The sequence below is a fragment of the Phoca vitulina genome, unplaced genomic scaffold (genome assembly GCF_004348235.1).
Source record: "Phoca vitulina isolate PV1807 unplaced genomic scaffold, GSC_HSeal_1.0 scaffold14, whole genome shotgun sequence".
Lineage (NCBI taxonomy): Eukaryota > Metazoa > Chordata > Mammalia > Carnivora > Phocidae > Phoca > Phoca vitulina.
In genome coordinates, this window is record NW_022589717.1 from 22,936,111 (window position 1) to 22,958,901 (window position 22,791).

At 37.6% G+C, this 22,791-nt stretch overlaps 1 protein-coding gene across 1 annotated transcript in view; it reads right to left on the reverse strand.

The window, feature by feature from the left end:
- Positions 1-22,791, reverse strand: part of TTC29 (tetratricopeptide repeat domain 29) — a 229,348-nt gene that overhangs the window by 67,087 nt on the left and 139,470 nt on the right. Inside the window, exon 9 of the mRNA XM_032412699.1 lies at positions 9,950-10,073. Coding sequence (XP_032268590.1) covers positions 9,950-10,073 — 124 coding nt within the window. The remainder of the gene's footprint in view (positions 1-9,949; positions 10,074-22,791) is intronic.

Below are 22,791 nucleotides of genomic sequence, written 5' to 3' on the forward strand. Positions count from 1 at the left end.
TAATTGGCTGCTCCCATGTTAGGGGCATAGATATTTACAATTGTTAGATCTTCTTGTTGGATAGACCCTTTAAGTAGGATATAGTGTCCTTCCTCATCTCTTATTACAGTCTTTGGTTTAAAATCTAATTTGTCTGATATAAGGATTGCCACCCCAGCTTTCTTTTGGTGTCCATTAGCATGGTAAATGGTTTTCCACCCCCTCACTTTCAATCTGGGGGTGTCTTTGGGTCTAAAATGAGTCTCTTGCAGAGAGCATATCGATGGGTCTTGTTTTTTTTATCCAATCTGATAGCCTGTGTCTTTTGATTGGGGCATTTAGGCCATTTACATTCAGAGTAACTATTGAAAGATATGAATTTAGTGCCATTGTATTGCCTGTAACGTGACTGTTACTGTATATTGTCTCTGTTCCTTTCTGGTCTCTGTTACTTTTAGGCTCTCTCTTTGCTTAGAGGACCCCTTTCAATATTTTTTGTAGGGCTGGTTTCGTGTTTGCAAATTCCTTTAGTTGTTGTTTGTCCTGGAAGCTTTTTATCTCTCCTTCTATTTTCAATGACAGCCTAGCAGGATATAGTATTCTTGGCTGCATATTTTTCTCATTTAGTGCTCTGAATATATCATGCCAGTCCTTTCTGGCCTGCCAGGTCTCTGTGGATAGGTCTGTTGCCAATCTAATGTTTCTACCATTGTAGGTTACAGAGCTCTTCTGCCGAGCTGCTTTCAGGATTTTCTCTTTGTCTCTGAGACTCATAAGTTTTACTATTAGATGTTGGGGTGTTGACCTATTTTTATTGTTTTTGAGGGGGGGTTCTCTGTGCCTCCTGGATTTTGATGCCTGTTTCCTTCCCCAAATTAGGGAAGTTCTCTGCTATAATTTGCTCCAATATACCTTCTGCCCCTCTCTCTCTTTCTTCTTCTTCTGGGATCCCAATTATTCTAATATTGTTTCATCTTATGGTATCACTTATCTCTCGAATTCTGCCCTTGTGATCCAGTAGTTGTTTATCTCTTTTTCTCAGCTTCTTTATTTTCCATCATTTGGTCTTCTATATCACTGATTCCCTCTTCTGCCTCATTTATCCTAGCAGCTAGAGCCTCCATTTTTTATTGCACCTCATTAATAACCTTTTTGATTTTGACTTGGTTAGATTTTAATTTTTTTTTTCTCCAGAAAGGGTTTCTCTAATATCTTCCATGCTTTTTTCAAGCCCAGCTAGTATCTTTAAAATCGTCATTCTGAACTCTAGTTCCGACATCTTACTAATGTCCGTATTGATTAGGTCCCTGGCAGTTGCTACTGCCTCTTGTTCTTTTTTTTGAGGTGATTTTTTCCATCTTGTCATTTTGTCCAGAGCAGAATAGATGAATGAGAGAACAAAATGCTAACAGGGTAACAATGACCCCAGAAAAATATACACTAAACAAGTCAGAAGAGACCTTCCAGAAAGTGGTTGCTTTTCTGTTCAGAGAGTTGCTGCTATTCTTTTCTTCGATCTCCTGTTGAGTTCGTAGGTGTTCAGAATGGTTTGATCCCTATCTAGCTGAATTCCTGGAACCAGACAAAATTTAGGTCTCCTACTCCTCTGCCATCTTGCTCCTCCTCTGGACCACATGTTCTTTATCCACTCATCTTTTGAAGGGCATCTCGGCTCTTTCTACAGTTTGGCTATTGCGGACAATCCTGCTATAAACATTGGGGTGCATATGGCCCTTCTTTTCACTACATCTGTGTCTTTGGGGTCAATACCCAGTAGTGCAATTGCTGGGTCATAGGGTAGCTCTATTTTTAACTTTTTGAGGCACTTTCACGATGTTTTCCAAAGTGGCTCTACCAACTTGCATTCCAACCAACGGTGTAAGAGTGTTCCCCTTTCTCCACAACCTCTCCAACATTTGTTTCTTGCCTTGTCAATTTTTGCCATTCTAACTGGTGTAAGGTGGTATCTCAATGTGGTTTTGATTTGAATTCCCTGATGGTTAATGATGAACATTTTTTCATGTGTCTGTTAGTTAGCCATTTGTATGTCTTCTTTTGAGAAGTGTCTGTTCATGTCTTCTGCCCATTTTTTGACTTGATTATTTGTTTTTTGGGTGTTGAGTTTGAGAAGTTCTTTATAGATCTTGGAAATCAGTGCTTTGTCTGTAGTTCATTTGCAAATATCTTCTCCCATTCTGTGGGTTGCCTCTTTGTTTTGTTGACTCTTTCCTTTGCTGTGCAGAAGCCTTTTATCTTGATGAAGTCCCAAAAGTTCATTTTCACTTTTGTTTCACTAGCTTTTGGAGATGTATCTTGAAAGGAGTTGCTGTGGCCGATGTCAAACAGGTTACTGCCTATGCTCTCCTCTAGGATTTTGATGGAGTCCTGTCTCACACTGAGGTCTTTCATCCATTTTGAGTTTATCTTTGTGTATGGTGTTAGAGAATGGTCGAGTTTCACTCTTCTGTATATAGCTGCCCAATTTTCCCAGCACCATTTATTGAAGAGACTGTCTTTTTTCCATTGCATATTTTTTTTTCCTGCTTTGTTGAAGATTATTTGACCATAGAGTTGAGGGTCCATATCTGGGCTCTCTATTCTGTTCCATTGGTCTATATGTTTGTTTTTGTGCCAGTACCATGCTATCTTGGTGATCACAGCTTTGTAATATAGCTTGGAATCAGGCAACGTGATGACCCCAGCTTTATCATTTTCAACATTTCCTTGGTGATTTGGGGTCTTCTCTGATTCCATACAAATTTTAGGAGTGTTTGTTCCAGCACTTTGAAAAATGTCATTGGAATTTTGATTGGGTTGGCATTGAAGGTATAGATTGCTCTGGGCAGCATAGACATTTTAACAATGTTTATTCTTCTGATCCATGAGCATGGAATATTTTTCCATCTTTTTGTGTCTTCTTCAATTTCTTTCATGAGTGTTCTGTGAGTTCCTAGAGTATAGATCCTTTACCTCTTTGGTTAGGCTTATTCCGAGGTATCTTATGGTTTTTGGTGCTATTGTAAATGGAATTGTTTCTCTAATTTCTCTTTCTACAGTTGCATTGTTAGTGTATAAGAAAGCAACTGATTTCTGTGCATTGATTTTGTATCCTGCCACATTACTGAATTGCTGGATGAGTTCTAGTAATTTGGGGGTGGAGTCTTTTGGATTTTCCACATAAAGTATCATGTCCTCTGCGAAGACAGAGAGTTTGACTTCTTCTTTGCCAATTTGAATACATTTTATTTCTTTTTGTTGTCTGATTGCTGTTGGTAGGACTTTCAGTACTATGTTGAACAATAGTGGCGAGAGTGGGCATCCTTGACATGTTCCTGATCTTAAGGGAAAGGCTCTCAGCTTTTCCCCATTGAGGATGATATTCGCTGTGGGTTTTTTTATAGATGGATTTTATGAACTTGAGGAATGTTCCCTCTATCCATATACTCTTAAGAGTTTTAATCAGGAAAGGATGTTGTATTTTGTCAAATGCTTTTTCTGCATCAATTGAGAGGACCATATGGTTCTTCTTGCTCCTCTTATTAATGTGTTCTATCACATTAATTCATTTGCAAATGTTGAACCACCCTTACATCCCGGGGATAAATCCCACTTGGTCGTGATGGATGATCCTTTTAATATATTGTTGGATCCTATTAGCTAGGATTTTATTGAGAATTTTGGAATCCATATTCATCAGGGATATCAGTCTGAAATTCTCCTTTTTGATGGGGTCTTTGCCTGGTTTGGGGATTAAAGTAATGCTGGCCTCATAGAATGAGTCTGGAAGCTTTCCTTCTGTTTCTATTTTTTGAAACAGCTTCAGTAGAATAGGTATTATTCCTTCTTTGAATGTTTGGTAGAATTCCCCAGGGAATCCATCAGGCCCTGGACTCTTGTTTTTTTGGGAGGTTTTTGATCAGTGCTTCAATCTTGTTACTGGTTATTGGCTTACTCAGGTTGTCAATTTCTTCCTGTTTCAGTCTTGGTAGTTTATAGGTTTCCAGGAAGGCATCCATTTCTTCCAGGTTGTTTAATTCATTGGCATATAGTTGTTGATAATAATTTCTAATAATTGTTTCTATTTCCTTGGTGTTAGTCATGATCTCTCCCCTTTCATTCATAATTTTATTAATCTGGGTCCTTTCTCTTTTCTTTTGGATAAGTCTGGCCAGTGGTTTATCGATCTTATTAATTCTTTCAAAAAATCAGCTTCTAGTTTCCTTGATCTGATCTACTGTGTTTCTGGTTTGTAATTCATTGATCTCTGCTCTAATCTTAATTATTTCTCTTCTAATGCGTGGCCTAGGCATCATTTGTTGCTTTTTCTCCAGTTCTTTAAGGTGTAAAGTTAGTTGGTGAATTCGGGATTTTTCTATTTTTTTGAGTGAGGCTTGGATGACTATGTATTTCCCCCTTAGGACCGCCTTTGAAGTATCCCATAGGTTTTGGACTGATGTGTTTTCGTTCTCATTGGTTTCCATGAATTGTTTAAGTTTTTCTTTGATTTCCTGGTTGACCCAAACATTCTTGAGCAGAGTGGTCTTTAGTTTCCAAGTGTTTGAATTTCTGCCAAATTTTTTCTTGTAATTGAGTTCCAGTTTTAAAGCATTATGGTCTGAGAATATGCAGGGAATAATCTCAATCTTTTGGTATTGGTTGAGACCTGATTTGTGACCCAGTATGTGGTCTATTCTGGAGGAAGTTTCATGTGCGCTCGAGAAGAATGAGTATTCTGTTGTTTTAGGGTGGAATGTTCTGTATATATCTATGAGGTCCATCTGGTCCAGTGTGTCATTCAAAGCTCTTGTTTCTTTGTTGATTTTCTGTTTAGATGATCTGTCTATTGCTGAGAGTGGAGTATTAAAGTCTCCTAAAATTAACGTATTATTATCAATATGACTCTTTAGTTTGGTTAACAGTTGGCTTATGTAGTTGGTTGCTCCCATGTTGGGGGCATAGATATTTACAATTGTTAGATCTTCTTGTTTGATAGACCCTTTGAGAATGATATAGTGTCCTTCTGTGTCTCCACAGTCTTTAGCTTAAAATATAATTTGTCTGATATAATAATTGCTACCCCAGCTTTCTTTTGAGGTCCGCTGGCATGGAAGATAGATCTCCATCCCTTCACTTTCAGTCTGGATGTATCTTTAGGTTCAAAATGAGTCTCTTGTAGACAGCATGTGGATGGGTTCTGTCTTTTTATCCAATCTCCAACCCTGTGCCGTTTTATGGGAGCATTTGGTCATTAATGTTGAGAGTGATTATTGAAAGATATGAATTTATTGTCATCAGGTTGCCTGTGAAGTCCTTGTTTCTATAGATTGTCTCTGTAAATCTCTGTTCTATATCACTCTTGGGGTCTTTCTTCTTTTATAGAACCCCTCCTTAATATTTCTTGCAGGGTGGGCTTAGTGGTCACATATTCTTTCAGTTTCTGCCAGTCTTCGAAGCTCTGCATCTCTCCATCCATTCTAAATGACAGCCTTGCCAGATAAAGTATTCTTGGCTGCATGTTCTTCTAAGTACCCTAAATATGTCTTGCTAGCCCTTTCTGGCTTGCCAGGTCTCTGTGGATAGGTCTGATGTTATTCTGATGTTCCTCCCTCTGTATGTAAGGAATCTCTTCCCCCTTACTGCCCTTAAGATAGTTTCCTTGGTTCTAAGATTTGCAAGTTTTACTATTACATGCCGGGGCATTGGTCTGTTTTCCTTGATCTTGGGAGGGGTCCTCTCTGCCTCTAGGACACGAATGTTTGTTTCATTCCCCAGATTAGGGAAATTCTCAGCTACGATTTGCTCAAATATATCTTCTAGTCCTCTCTCTCTCTCTCCACCCCCTCAGGGATCCCAATAATTCTGACATTGGAATGTTTCATGGCGTCACTTATTTCTCTAATTCTGTTTTCATGGATTTTAAGCTGTTTCTCCCAGGCCTCCTTTTTTTCCTTCTTTTCTATCAGTTTGTCTTCTAGATCACTGATTCGTTCTTCTTCTTCGTTTACCCTAGCTGTTAGAGTATCTAGATTAGATTGGATCTCATTGATAGCATTTTTAAGTTCTGCCAGTTCAGCTTTCATTTCTGCCCTTAGAGACTCTATGTTGTCATTAATCGATTTCTCTATTCTAGCTGTCGTCTTCATAACTGTTACCCTGAAGTCCATTTCTGATATCTTGGTTATATCTGTATCCATTTGTAAATCTGTGCAGAAGTCACAGTCTCTGAGTCTTTTCTATTTTGGGGGCTCCTCCTCCTAGTCATTCTGTTGAGGGGTGGTTGAGGGAATGTACAGAGTCCAAATTATTGACCACAACCCAAGCAAGATACACTGTTTTATAGGGACCTTAGGGTTGTTGGCTTCTTGTTCTCCCAGCCTGTCTCCTGGGGGTGGGTCCTGCTGCGCTGTTACTAAGGCAACCCTGTTTGGGCAGAGTGGCCCTGCCCCCTGTGGGAGGGGATGGGCTCAGCAAAAACCGGTTTGGGGGGGGCTTTTGTTCTCTGGTGGCTTTCCCTGGTGGCTTTCCACGTCTCTTCCAAGAGTCAGAGCAGAAGAGACCGTTTCCAACCCTCTGCCTCAGAACAGAGAGATTTCAGTCTGTTCTTCAGTGAGCTCTCCAAGCCACATTATCTCTGTTTCTGTCTGTGCTGCTAAAAACTGCAGCGTCCTGGGTTGTGTGCCCTCAGCAGCACTCCCAGTCCTTGCTTTCAGGTCTAGGGATGTCTCTGCCCTTTGTGCTTCTAAAACTGCCAGCTGCCCCCAGTTCGCATGCACGGCCCCACTGCTTCAGGTTTCAGTCCGGGGGGCTGCCCTAAAATCTTTTCCCTGCTGCTACTGGTCTGTGATTCTGTGCCCTGTCCCCAGAGCGAGAGGCTTTCACAAACCGGCAGTGCAGGATCCCCATAGCTCCCTCCCCCTTCCATTTGTCTTCCAATATCTGCCCGTGGAATCATGGCTCCCTGCTTCATACCTCAAAACCAACCACCTGTGATATTCTGTTTGTAGAGATCCAGATATATCTTACATCTCAGGCTGATTTCGTAGGTGTTCAGAGTGGTCTGGTAGATATCCAGTTCAATTCAGGAGACTGGTTGGAATAGGGTCCCCTATTCCTCCACCATCTTTTCCATGCAGTAGATTTTAAATGAGTCTCTATGACATTGAATGTATAGGTTGGTAAAGGAAATGCTTATAATTCCACTATTCAGTGTCTTCATTTCTAAATAGGGGTAGCTTAATAATTCTTTCCATAGAAGCATCTCTTTCTGAAATTGGTGCAACCTCCTTGCGTCCAGCTGAGCAGTGAACCCAGAGATGATGGACTGAGACTGCGGGAGCCCTTGGGGTCCCCAGACCAACCCCCAAATGCTGTTATATGCTTTCAATTCACACTCTTGGTCATGATTTAACAATTCAGTCAGGCTGAGAAGTAATCAGTAGATTTTTTTACTTGAGGAAGTGTCCACAAAGAATCACAGTAATGCACAAAAATTGAATAGAACATTAACAATTTTAGTAATAAACCAAGTTTTGTTTTGAAGTCTGTGATGTCATAAAATTGTTACAGTATTGTATACTTAAGGGGCACCTGGGTGGCTCAGTCGGTTAAGCATCCAACTCTTGATTTCAGATCAGGTCATGATCTCAGCTCGTGAAATCGAGCCCTCATCAGGCTCTGCACTGAACATGGAGCCTGCTTGAGATTCTCTCTCTCCCTCTCCTTTGCCCCTCCCCCTGTCATGCTCTCTCTCTCAAAAAAAAAAAAAACTATTTAAAAATACTACACTATTTATCAGTAACGTTTTATTACATTAAAATATAAGGAATCACTAAGATATATGAATCAACTTGTGTATTTGACGGCATATATATTTATAGATAGCATGAATACCTGGAATCCTCCAAATTTTATATTAGAATTGGGACAAAATGGTAAAAAAATAACTTTTGGTAATTGACATAGCTTTTGGATAGTATTCATGTCTCTAGCTTTAGACTCTTCTTTAAGAATTAATAACCAGAGAATACAATACAGACTGATGAGATATAACTCTTGGCAAAAAAGCTCAAAAAATGCAAATATAAAAATTACCCCTCAGAAGGGTTTATTGTTTTATTTTCCTTATGCTTTCTGTAATAGGAGGATATAGGCTGATACTTAATGTTTGTATTATACTAACACACTAAGTTCTAGGTATCGTTTGGTGGGAGGGTAAAGCAATTTGTGTTTTTGGCACTTCTGTTTTGAAGAACAATCCCTTTAAAAAGTATGTATAACTAGGAATGCTGATTCTGCTACTCAGAATAAGCTCCCATTAGACTGCCCGCCTCACAAGGACATGAGCTTTGTCTATTTTTCAGCATGTTATCCCAAAAAGGAAACAAAAGTACAAACAAGATCCAGGAGAGAGGAGTCACCAGAGTAGAGTCACACCATAGAGATGAGGCAGCAGAAGGGGCACATGGTGAGAGAGAGAGACCTGGGGTGGCAGGTGGGAGAGGCACAAAGAAAGAGGGGGAAAAAATTGGGGAGATCAGAGGGAAAGGATCATCGAGGGTGAGAGCAGACCAGAAAAACAGGGGCAGGAAAGAAGAGCAAGACATGTAGGGGAGGAGAAGAGAAGGAGGAGAGTGACAGTCAAGAGAAAAAGGGGGTTTAATGATAGTGGATAATAGGAGTGAGGAAGCAAATGAGCCAGGGTGGGTGAGAGAGAGGGGTGTAAAAAGAAATCAGATACCCTGTTTGAAAGCATGTTTCCCATAGCAGGAATAAAAGATGGTAGTTTCATTCATTCGGATTAGTTTCAAACTCTATTTCCTTAAAAAAAAAAAGCCTAAATAATTCTGAAATCATTGGTCAATTATATGGCAAACAAAAGACTGTAGTGGTTTAGAGTGCGTTTGAATACCACAGCCACCTAGAAACGTGGAGGCCTGGGGTAGGTTTCTTAAACCCTCTGAGCCTAGGGAAAAGGGGGATTGTATGATACCTCATAAAGGTGTACAGAATAATAATGGCTTATAGAGCTGGCACTTGCTTCCCCTGCCAAATGCTATTGTAACTGCTTTACATTCATTAACTCAATCCTCACTACCACCTTATGAGGGGAGAAAATTGAGGCACCTAGAAGATAAGTAACTTGTCGTAGGCCACAGGTCTTATAAGTGAAAAAATTAGGCTTTTCACCAAACACTTTAGTATTAGAATTAGTGCCTTTAATCACTACGTATACAACCTCTCAAAAAAGACTAAGACAAGGTGTAGAAACATAGTTTAAGAATGAAACTGTCCTCAAAAATGATAGATCCTATTCATTATCCAAACAGCAATTATAGCTAGAGAAAAAAAGCCTCTTTTATACTGTTTCTTAAAGAAAAATCTGGGTAATGAAAGCTGAACTCAGGAGAAATAAATCAAAAGATCAATGCGTTATGACCAATTCATTTCACTAGTAATGGCCTCTTGAATAACATCCTTTTATTTCAGACTTTCTCTTCTTTCTCTTTTCTTTCACATAACCAGTCTGATGCTAGAATTCTGTATTTCCTTCAGAATTGCTCTTGGGATTGTCCTTTCTTCTCCTGAAGGACCTAACAGGGACATCACAGCTGAATTAATGAAATGAGAATTTGGAGCAAGGAAGATGAATGTTAGTGTCAGCAGCTAAGAGCCAACCATTATAACGATATTCTTTGAGTTGAAATGTTTTAATTGCTCTTCAAATCCAAAACCACTTAGAATCTTCACTGGCTGTGAAGATATGAACCAGTTTTAGCAGCTCGTGGTGACTGTGCCCAAGATGGCACTCAGGTCCTGGAAGAAGAGGAAGTAAATGCCCAGTGCATTAACCAAACCCTGTGGTCCTGGGGTCGTTCTGCATAACATATTATGGGAAGGTGAGAGTCAAATGGGAATAGAATTTTAAAACTCTGAAAATTTCTTCCTACAAGAAAGAAACACATATACTCACTTTTTCATTGTAGATATCCCCAAGCATTGTACTTGCTCTCACAACATCTAGTTTTTGAAAATTGTTTCTTGCGATTTTCACAACCTTTTTCAAGTATTTAATTGCTTCTGTCATCTCTCCTTGGCTGGAATAAATAAAATAGGAAACTATTGGAGTATCATCTCATTTAATGTCACAGTAAAGAGAAGAGATTTTGTGTCTTTGCTTTAGAAAGTGCAAAATGGTCCAGGATAATGAAATGTGAAATGCAAATTTAAAAAATATGTGGCTTGTCTTTGTTGGAGTATACAGTGAGTTAAAACTTAAACCTTTAAACCCTCATTGTTGCTGGTGGGATTGTAAAATGGTGCACCTGCTTTGGAAAACAACTTGGCAGATCCTCAAAAATTTTGATATAGTTACCATATGACTGAACAATTCCACTCCTATATATATGCCCAAGAGAAATAAAAATATTATGTCCACACAAAAACTTGTACACAAATGTCCATAGCAGCATTATTTATAGTAGCCAAGAAGAGGAAACAATCCCAATGTCTATCAATTGAATGAATGAGCAAAATGTGGCCTCTCCATACAATGGAATATTATTCTGCCATAAGAAAGAATGAAGTTTAGTGATACATACCACAACATGGATAAACCTTGAAAATAAGTTAAATGAAAGAAGCCAGTCACAAAAAAACATATATCGTATGACTCCATTTACATAAAATGTCCAGAATAGGCAAATACATAGAAACAGAAAGTAGGCTAGTGGTTACCAAAGGCTGGTGAGAAGGGGAATGGAGAGCGGTTGCTAAGAAATATGGGGTTTCTTTTTGGAGTGACAAAAATGATCCAACTTAAATTGTGGTGATGGTTGTACAACTCTGTGAATATAACTAAAAAATACTGAACTTTAAAATGGTGAATATATGGTATATGAATTATATCTCAATGAAGGTGTCATTTTTTAAAAAATAAAACCTCTGAAAAGGTGGAAATTTTCCATACTACTTTGCAAATGAAGCCAGTCCTTTTGGGGAGGCAGAACCTGCAGGAGGTATTAGAACAAATAAGATGAAAATGGAGTATTTCAGAATTCCCCCAACCAGGACTCCAAAGAATGAGAGAGAGATACAGCCCCCAGATGGAAAGGCCTGGCTTCTGGAAGGCATGGCACAACCATTGGCAAACGCCAAGAATTTATATAAGGAAGAAATAAGATTTCATTGTGATATGCCACTGAGATTCTAGAGATTGTTACAGCAACTCAAATTACCAAAAGTAGCTAAAACAATTTTGGCTATTTTTTTTTTCTCTCATAAAGAATTGAGGGCACATCATTTTAAAGATTTCAATGAATTATATTCAGAAACTTCTATTATTTGAATTCTGCTCTCATTTTATAAATCTGAGTCCCAAATACTCATCAGTTTTTCATGATCTGAATGCCACTTCAAGTATATACAAATCTTAGTTTTATATGAATGAGCAAGAGCTAAACAGAAAGAGGAGGGAGGAGTGGAAAGACTCTAAAAATCTCCCTAAAGGAGATAATTATTTGAAATTTGAAAGCCAGTCTAAGGAGACAGGCTCTTTTAGGAGCCAGCTGTAGTGATATCCTATGTGAAGAATGCTTAGGGGCCCACTGAGAGAGGCACACTCTCATAAAAGCAAACGAGATTAAGAACCAAGATAGAAAATATTTGCTCAACCGAAGAGACAGTAATTTTCAAAAAGAGCTATATTCAAGGTATAATATACTATGACTGATTTTGTAGAGGTCGCTGAAGCCAAAGTCCAGCTCAAGGGAAATTTGGCTGCTGATTCAGGGATTTGCCATAAACAATTAAAATGCTATGGACAAAGAAAGAAGTGATTTCAAAATAATGGCTCCAAATTAAGTGTGCTGAAAAAATTCAGTTTTATCCGTTGACTCTCTGAATTTTTAATTTTTTCCTCAACTCCTAACAGAATGGTGAATCTAAGATTATATGAAATTCTATTGTTAAATCATATCAGAACCACTGAAAATTTGTATTAATGTGACAAAATCCAGAATTTAGAGATTTTAAAATGACAGAAAACTTATAATGGTAGTCTTGAATTAACTATAATAAAGGAAAAACTATTATTTCTGAATGTCTCTGAATCCCTAGAATTTCCCTTTGCTTTCATAGGCCAGCAGTTCCCAGTGAACACCTATGCCATGACTCAATAATTCACAGGATGAAATTCTGAAATGCAGAGGTTGTTTTGCAATTGAGCTGCTCCGTGCATGGGTATTTCTCAATTTATACTGCAAGGATTTACTCATAGGAGCTCCGGAGGGTATGGTAATGAATGTAGCATATACAGAAGCTTTGCTACAAATTTTTAAATTACTGAAATTACTGGGCACCTGGGTGGCTCAGGTGGTTAAGCCTCTGCCTTCCGCTTGGGTCATGATCCCAGCGTCCTGGGATAGAGCCGCAAGTCGGGCTCTCTGCTCAGCTGGGAGTCTCCTTCTTTCTCTCACCCTCCCTCTCCCTGTCTGTGCTCTCTCTCTGAAATGAATAAATACAATCTTTAAAAAATTATTGCAATGACAGAAAAATTTAGCAATATTAGTACCATATTTCATTGATTCTAAAACACACATTTTCCCAGGTTTTAACATTTCTGAAATCAGGATGTCTTACAACAGGTGGGCATCTTACGATCTTTGTCAGATGGGGAACAGTCAGGTAGGTCAAAGTTGTTGCTGCAGAAATGGATTAGGTTTATAATCCCGGACATGACCCAACAATTGCAATGCCTTGATATTTCTGTTAAAAACTATTTAAAGATAATTTCAAAAAGGGATAGGAGTACTGGTTGTTTTCTAAACACCTTTATGAAATCTTCTGAAAGTTAAGAAAATACCAACTTCAAAATGGGCAAATTGAGTGTCCATGACTTGGAAAAAATTCCTGGAGATGATACTGGAGCACTATTTTAAGAAAGGCTATAGTACCAAAGTTCTTGACGGCATAAAAAATAATATGTTTGGGAAAAAAATAGTGATAATTCTGATTTAAAAGTGATTCAGAAGAATTGGACTTGGAATGCAAATATGTTTGAGTAGTATAATCAATTTGTTTGTATTTTTTTACATGAATGCTTAGGAGTAATAAAAATGTCTGTGTGTAATTGAGCCTAAAATAGCTCTTTTGTTAAGTATAAAATCAAAATTCTAAGCAATAAGAGTTATTATGTTACAGTTTAGTTAGAATATGATTTTTGGTAGTATGTAAGGTGCATCGTCCAATAGAAACAATCTTAGATTCAGTGAAATCTAAAAATAAAGCTACTCCTTCAGTATAATGGGTAGTTCTTTGGCTAGTAAATTTTTGATTAAAACTTTCTAGGAAGTTTAAAATTCACATTGAATTTATGTATACATGATATATAACTAGAACATAATGAGAGTCAAAAACTCTAAAACTGGTCCAATTACTTAATAGTTCTAATAAATCTCTACATGTATCTATTCATTTTATTTAATTTTATGCAAAAACAAACGGACCTAATTTTTTGTGCTTGTGTTTATGTCATATGTGCATAATCATAAAGCAATCATATATTCAACAGCATTCTGTTTATATAGTGGGCATCAAAATATCAACATTTCTAACCTTACAAATTCACTTGCGAAATGGCATTCATTTCCCTGGCTGCAGTTTAAATGGCAAAATTTAATATTAATCTAAAATCTCTGAGCAAATAGAACTCAACACATAATAATTTTTTCCATGAATCTCTACAATAGATGATTGATGAACTATATTATTACCACATGCAATAAAGAGTTAAGAGGTAATATTTTATTTTCAGTGGCAAGAATTTTTTTATTTTTCTTTAAATTCAATTAGCCAACATATAGCACATCATTAGTTTCAGATGTAGAGTTCAATAATTCATCAGTTGTGTATAACACTCAGGGGTTATCACCTCACATGCCCTCCTTAATGCCCATGGCCCAATTACCCCATCCCCCACCCACCTCCCCTCTAGCAACCCTGTTTGTTTCCTATAGTTAAGAGTCTCTCATGGTTTTTCTCCCTCTCTGATGACTTCTCATCTATGATTGTCTGTGCTGTTTCTTATATTCTGCATATGAGTGAAACCATATGATAATTGTCTTTCTCTGATTGATTTATTTTGCTCAGCATAATACCCTCCAGTTCTATCCATGTTGATGTAAAGGGTAAGAATGCATCCTTTCTGATGGCTGAGTAATATTCCACTGTATATATATGCCACACCTTCTTTATCCATTCATCTGTCAATGGACATCTCGGCTTTTTCCACAGTTTCGCTATTGTAGACATTGCTGCTATAAACATTGGGATGCAGGTGCCCCTTTGAATCAGTACATTTGTATCTTTGGGGTAAATACCCAGTAGTGCAATTGCTGGGTCGTAGGGTAGCTCTATTTTTAACTTCTTCAGGAACCTCCATACTGTTTTCCAGAGTGGCTATACCAGTTTCCCACCAGCAGTGTAAGAGGGTTCCACTTTCTCCGTGGCAGGAGTTTGAAATTTTTTTTTTGACATCAGAAATGGTCAGTATTGGAATAAGTAAGTTCATGCAAAAACATTTTAATAAGTTTAGAATATTCATAAAATAGACCCACGAATGGGTTGAGTGTGTCAAGAGTCAAATTAAAAATTTTTAATTTTAAAAATAATTAAAAATTATTTGGCTGTTTTACAAAATTAACTAGAGTGGGAAATTATGTGTATAACCAAGCCGAAGAGTTATCTAAGATTAGAACTTATTGAACTTGGAAAAAAATGTCAACCTGCCTTGTTATTTCTATTCTTAATTATTCTTGGGTATAATTGTCATACAATATTATATTAGTTTCGGGTTTACAACGTGATGATTCAACACTTGTCTACATTGTGAGATGATTACCACAATAAGTCTAGTCACCATCTGTCTCCATAAAAATGTTACACAATTTTTTTTGCTTTTGATGAGCACTTTCAAGATCTACTCTCCCTCAGCAACCTTCAAGTACGCTCAACACCACTGATTGGAGTTGCTCTGCTGCACACCACATCCCCATGACCTATTTACTTCACACCTGGAAGTCTGTACCTCCCAACCCTGTTCATCCCTTACGCTCAACCCCTAAACCCCCTTCTCCCTGGCAGCCGCCAAACTGCTCACATACATGAGTTTCATTTTGCTTTGTTTTGTTTGTTTGTTCAGTTTGTTTTTCAGATTCTGCATATAAGTGGCAGCTTAAGTATTTATCTTCGTCTGCCGGACTTATTTCACTTAGCTTAATACTGTTAAAGTTCACCATGTTGCCCCAAATGGCAAGGTTTTATTCTTTTTTATGGCTGAGTAGAATTCCATTGTGTATATATACTATATCTTACTCATTCATCCATTGATGATACTTAGGTTATTTCCGTATCTTGGCTACTGTAAATAATGCTGCAGTGAACACAGGGGTGCATATACCTTTTCAAGTTAGTGTTTTCATTTCCTTCAGATAAATATCTAGAAGTGGAATTGCTGGATCACATAGTTCTACTTTCAATTTTTTGAAGAACCTCCATACTGTTTTCCATAGTGGCTGTACCAATTTATATTCCCACTAACAGCGCACGAGAGTTCCCCTCTCCATGCCCTTGACAACATTTGTTTTTTATCTTTTTGATAATAGCCATTCAAACAGGTGAGAGGTGATACCTCATTAAGGTTTTGATTTGCATTTCTCTGATGATTAGTGATATTGAGCATGGCCTATTGGCCATGTATATGTCTTCTTTGGAAAAATGACTGTTCAGATATTCTGCCCATTTTTTAATTAGATTGTTTGGGAGTTTTTTTGCTATTGAGTTATGTGAGTTCTTTATTTATTTTGGATATTAACTCCTTATCAGATATATGACTTGCAAATATTCTAGTTCAGTAGGTTGCCTTTACATTTTGTTGATAATTTCTTTTGCTGTACAGAAGAAGCTTTTTAGTTTGATGTAGTCACACTTATTTATTTTTGCTTTTATGCCTTTCTTTTTGGAGTTAGACCCCCCCGCCAAATCACCAAGACATACAACAAAGAGCTTACTGCCTACCTCCTCAGAGTTTTAGGATTTCAGGTTTTACATTTGTCTTTAATCCATTTGGTGTTAATTTTTTGTGTATGGTGTAAAAAAGTAGTAACTTTTGCATGTGGCTGTCCAGTTCACCTAATACCATTTATAAATAAACTGTCCTTTTCCCATTGTATATTCTTGGCTCTTTTTTGTAAATTAATTGACCATATATATGTGTGGGTTTATTTCTGGACTCTCTGTTCTGTTCTATTGATCTATGTGTCTGTTTCTATGCCAGTACTGTACTGTTTCTGTTTGTTTGCTTTTGCTTTTTTTGTTTTGTTTTGTTTCATTTTAAAGATTTTATTTATTTATTTGACAGAGAGAGAGAGCACAAGTAGGCAGAGTGGTAGACAGATGGAGAGGAAGAAGCAGGCTCTGCTGAGCAGAGAGCACAATGTGGGGCTAGATCCCAGGACCGTGGGATCATGACCTGAGCTGAAGGCTGAGGCTTAACCGATTGAGCCACCCAGGCACTCTGAGTATTATAGATTTATAATACAGTTTGAAATTAGGGAGCATATGACTCCAGCTTTGTTTTTCTTTCTCAAGATTGCTTTGACTATTCAAGATCTTTTGTGGTTCCATATACATTTTACAATTTGTTCTATTTCTGGGGAAAATGACATTAGGATTTTGATAGGGATTGCACTAAATATGTAGATTGCATTGGGAAGTATGGACATTTTAACAATATTAATTCTTCCAATCCATGAACACAGAGTATCTTTCCATTTATTTGTGTTTACTTCAATTTATTTCATCAATGTTTTATATTTTTCAGTGTACAGGTCTTTCCACCTCCTTGGTTAAATTTGTTCCTAGATATTTTATTCTTTTTGATGCCATTATAGATGGAATGTTTTCTTTTTTCTTTTAAAAAGATTTATTTATTTATTGAGAGAGTGAGCAAGTGGGGGGGAGGGGCAGAAAGAATCTTTCAAGCAGATGCCCCGCTGAGCTCAGAGCCTGATGCAGCGCTCGATCCCATGATCCATGAGATCATGACCTGAGCCGAAACTAAGGGTCAGATGCTTAACTGACTGAGCCACCCAGGTGCCCTGGGATTGTTTTCTTAATTACTCTTTCTGATAGATTGTTGTTAGTGTATAGGGATGCAACAAATTTTCATATGTTAATTTTGTACTCTGAAACTTTACTGAATTCATTTATTAGTTCTAACAGTTTTTTGGTGGAGTCTTTAGGATTTTCTATATATAAAGTCATGTTGTCCACAAATAGTGACAGTTTTACCTCTTTTTTCCATTTTGGATACCTTCATTTCTTTTCCTTGCCCAATTGCTGTGGCTAGGACTTCCAATACTATGTTAAATAAAAGCGGTGAGAATGGGCATCCTTGTCTTATTCCTGATCTTAGAGGAAAAGTTTTCAGTTTTTCACTATTGAGTATAATATTAGCTGTGGGCTTGTCATATATGGCCTTTACTATGTTGAGGTTCATTCCCTCTATCCTCACTTCCTTGAGAGTTTTTATCATAAATGGATGTTGAATTTTGTCAAATGCTTTTTTCTGCATCTGTTGAGATGATTATATTATTTTATCCTACATTTTGTCAATGTGGTGTATCATGTTGATTTTTCTTTAATTGACCCACTGGTTGTTCAGTATCATGTTGTTAATCTCTATATATTTGTGAATTTTCTGGGTTTTTTTTTTTTCTTGTAATTCATTTCTGGTTTCATACCATTGTAGTCAGAAAAGATGTTTTATTTGATTTCAATCTTCTTAAATTTATTGAGACTTGTTTTGTGCTGTAACATATGATCTGTTGTGAAGAATATTCCCTGTGCTCTTGAGAAGAATGTGTATTCTGTTGCTTTTTATGGAATGTTCTGTATATATCTATTATGTGCAACTGGTCTAATGTGTCATTTAAGGATGATGTTTCCTTATTGATTTTCTGTCTAATGATCTATTTATTGATGTAAGTGGGGTAATAAAATCCCCTATTTTGTTGTAGTGCTGTCACTTTCTCCCTTTAGATCTGTTAATATTTGCTTTAGATATTTAGGTCCTCCTATATTAGATGCATAAATATTTAAAAATGTCATATCCTCTTGTTGGATTGATCCCTTTATCATTATGTAATTCCCTTCTTTGTTTTTATTACAGTCTTTGTTTTAAAGCTTATTTTGTCTAATGTCAGTTTAGCTACCCCAGCTTTCTTTTGGTTTACCAATTGTATGAAACATCCTTTTTATCCCTTCACTTTCAGTCTGTGTGTATCCTTACATCTAAAGTGAGTCTCTTATAGGCAGCATATAGATGGGTCTTTATTTTTTTATTATTCATTTAGCCACATTGTGTCTTTTGACTGGAGAATTTAATCCATTTACATCTAAAGTAATTATTGACAGGTATGTGCTTATTGCCATTTTTTAAACTGTTTTCTGGCTGCTTTGTAGTTCCTCTATATTCCTGTCTTCTTCTTTTGCTTTCTTCCCTTGTGGTTTGATGACTTTCTTTAGTGTTATGCTTAGATTCCTTTCTTATTATCTTTTGTGTATCTACTATAAGTTTTTACTTTGTGGTTACCATGAGGGGCACATATAACAGCTTATATATATAACAGTTTAAGTTGACAGCAACTTAAGTTTGAATACATTCTAAAACTCTACATTTTTACTGCCTCCCACTCCACCTCTTATGTTTTTTTTTTATTTTTTTAAAAATTTATTTATTCATGAGAGTCAGAGAGAGAGATAGAGAGAGGCAGCAGCAGAGGGAGAAGCAGGCTCCCTGCCTAGCAGGGAGCCCGATGCGGGACTCGATCCCAGGACCCTGGGATCGTGACCTGAGCCGAAGGCAGATGCTTAACCATCTGAGCCACCCAGGTGTCCCTCCACCTCTTATGTTTTTGATGTCACATTTTACATCTTTTTATTTTTTGTACTCCTTAACTAATTATTGTAGTTATTTTCACTAGTTTTGTCTTTTAACCTTCATATGAGTTTTATCAGTGACTAACCCATTATCTTTACTATATATTTACCTTTACCAATGAGATTTATACTTTAATATGTTTGCTTGTTACTAATTAATGCCTTTTTTTTTTTAGCTTAAAGTAGTTCCTTTAACATTTCTTTTAAATCCAGTTTGTGATGATAAACTTCTCTAGCTTTTGCTTGTCTGGAAAACTTTTTATCTCTCTTTCAATTCCGAATGATAACCTTGCCAAGTGGAGTATTTTTGGCTGCAACTTTTTTCCTTTCAGCACTTTGAATATATTATTTGCCTCCCTCTCACTTGCAAAGATTCTGTTGAAAAATCTGCTGATAGTCTTTGGGGTTTCCCTTGTATGTAACAACTTGCTTTTCTCTTGCTCCTTTTAAAATTCTCTCTTTATCTTTAACTTTTGATATTTTAATTGTAATGTATCTTGGTGAGGATCTTTCTGGGTTCATTTTAGTTGAATTTATCTGGGATTCCTGGATATGGATGTCTATTTTTCTCCCATGTTAGGTAAGCTTTCAGCAATTTATTTCTTCAAATGAGTTTTCTCCCCCTTTCTCTCTCTCTGGTCTCTTCTGGGACCCTTAAATTATAAATATTATTCTGTTTGTTGTTGTCTCCAAGGTCTTCTAAGCTATCTTCCCTTTTTAAAATTCTTCTTTCTTTTTGCTGCTCTATTTAGGTGAGTTCCACTGCCCTGTCTTCTAGATCACTGATCCTTTCTTCTGCTTCACCTAGTTTGATGTTGAACCACTCTAGTGTATTTTTCACTTCAGTTATTGTATTCTTCAGCTCTGTGAGTCCTGTTTACTTCTGCGCTTTCTTATATTTTCTATCTCTTTGGTGAAGTTCTCACTGTGTTCATCCATTCTTCTCCCAAGTCGTTGAGTATCTTAATTATATTACTTTTGACTCTTTATCAGGTAAATTACTTATCTCTATTTCATTAAATTTTTGACTGCGGTTTTATCTTGCTTTTTCATTTGGATCATAATCCTCTGTTTCCTCCCCCCACCTTTTTTTTGATTCTCTATGTTTGTTTCTATGTATTAGGTGAAACACTACCTCTTCCAGTCTTGAAGGAGTGGACTTGTATAAGAGGTGAATCTTGTTGTTCAACATTGCTCTAACTCTTGGTTGTCTCTTGAACCTTTGTGATTACCTGAGCAGCATGATTTGTTCTTGATAGGTGCAAGGGGTTGAAGTGTGCCAAGACCTGTCAGTTTTCCAAAGGGAGGGATCTCAGTCAGCACCTACTTTCAGGCTGATTGGAAGCCAGATGCTCAGGCAGCAGCTTTAAAGTATTCAACTATATATAGTCCTGTGGGGCTATAATTGTAAACCCTGCAGACCTTCAGAACAGGTGACCCAAAGGTGTCCCTTGGGTGACAGTTGCAAAATTTGAGGCTTCCAATGAGTGTATAAGCTCCTTTCTGTGAGGTACCAGTGCACTGTAGGAAGGCCTAAAGAATTCAGAAAGATGGCCCCACATGGCCTATATTCCCTGAGAGCACCTTTGCAGCCTTCTAGGGATGTGGCAAACTTGAAGTTTGCCCTTCAAACTCAAGTCCCAGGATGAGTAAATAGGACTCTTTCACGGAAAGATTGGGAGTGTGTTTCAGTCTTCATTCTCTGTAGTACTCTGGGGATGGTAACCTGCCAGGAACTGTCTCTCTGTTACAGTCCCATGGGTTCCAGGAATGCAAGCCCCTCTGGCTGTCAGAGCCAGGTGACTGAGGAGCATCTCCTATGTAGACTTCATGTGTCCAACAGTTTTAGCAAGGCAGCAGGAGAGCACAGAGCTGGGGCGCACTTGCTTGAGCTATCAAGGTAGAGAGAGTGCAAAAATGGCACCCACCTGTGCCTCAGCCTGGAGAGAGTCCCATAGGCCTCTGCCCCTCCAGCATATGCTTTAAGATTAGCAAACTTCACATATAGTCTATGTACTTTTCAAATTGTTACTTTTGTGCTGGTCCCTGGGGTAAGTCACTCTGCATACAAGCTCTTCAAGAGAAGTACTCTAGTTCCCTATAGCCCTTTGGGTTTCCTGGATGTCAGCCTTATTGGTTTTCAAAGCCAGACATTTTTGGGGCTTGTCTCTTCATTGCAGGTTGGGGTGGCTGATGTGGGGCATGAATCCCTCATTCCTCAGGGAGAAGTTACAGATTTGTGAAATCACTCCCAATTATGGATTGCTATGTTGCAGGTGGGCTTTTGATAAGAATGCATCTCAGCCTCTCCCACTCATCTAGATGTGGCTCTTTTACTGTTTATTGTAAAGGAGCTGTTCAGCTAGTTTTCAGATCTTTTTCAGAAAGAACTATTCTGTATGTAGCTATAGATTCAGTGTGTCTATGGGAGGTGAGTTCAGGATCTTCAAATGCCACCATCTTGGATGCCCTCTCTTTTTTTAAAGATTTTATTTATTTATTTGACAGAGAGAGAGATAGCGAGAGCAGGAACACAAGCAGGGGGAGTGGGAGAGGGAGAAGCAGGCTTCCCGCCGAGCAGGGAGCCCGATGTGGGACTCGATCCCAGGACCCTGGGATCATGACCTGAGCCGAAGGCAGACGCTTAACGACTGAGCCACCCAGGCGCCCGATTGGATGCCCTCTCTTAAGCTGCCTTTAAATACTGACTAAAATTAAATATTTTGTCTACATGCTATTTTTCTATGATCTGTATGGAAATAAACACAGCAACTCTGAGGAACAACTGCATGATTATCCCATAGTCTTTGATTTATACTAAAAATTTAATAAAACTAGTCTTCAAATGTCAAAAAAAGAGGGGTGAGTTGTATGGTATATGACTTATATCTCAATAAAGCTGTTTTTTTAAAAAAAAAAAAAACCTTTAAAAAGTTTATAAAAGGTGAATAGTAGTTTGTTCTTGCAAGTGTCCCTTAGCTGTGAAATCTTAGGTGTCACTAAAGTCATCTATACAAGTTGTTATAAACGTACTGGCAAAATGCTTAGAATGACATACAGTTATTACCAGAGTGCTTAGCATATACCAAGCTTCATATATTTTTTAAATAAAGGAATGGCTGGAAATTTGAGAAGGGAAACGCTTATGCATACTCATAAAAATTAAGCTCCCAGGTAAATTGTGAGTATATCAGTCATTGGATGTTTGGAGTCCATGACTGTCAACTCTTGTCTCCTGGATATTTTGGTAACATCAAGAACATCTTTTTATTTCAGTAACTTCCTTGAGAGACTATCAAATGCCCTACAATGTGCTAGTTGCTGGGGAATATGGTTCCTGCCCTTAAAGCCTTTCACTGTCAACTTGGGGAGATAATTTCTTCTAAGTGATGTCATCTAATGATGAGGCTAATGGCAATTTTGGAATTCCTCTTTAGGAAACTCCTGCATAGTAGAGTGGTGTAAAGCATTCATAAGTAATTTAATGAATTTTATTTCAAAAATCAGGTTACCCATAGGGATTATTTACTACATTTTCTAAATGTGACTCTAAATTCTTTTGACTGTTTCCAGAGACCAAACCCACCTCTCAAACAATGATGTGCTATTTTGAATATATGTGTGTGTGTGAGTGTGTGTGTGTACACACACATACATTTTGACATACATATCAAAAGCATATGCCACAAGCTCAGAAATCATTTCAAAAGAGTTTAATTTTAAACAGGTAGTGTCAGGATTAGAGGTATCAACTTGCATAACCTCCCAAGATTTGACGAGGATAATGTTCATTTTCATAGATAAACTATGGTATGT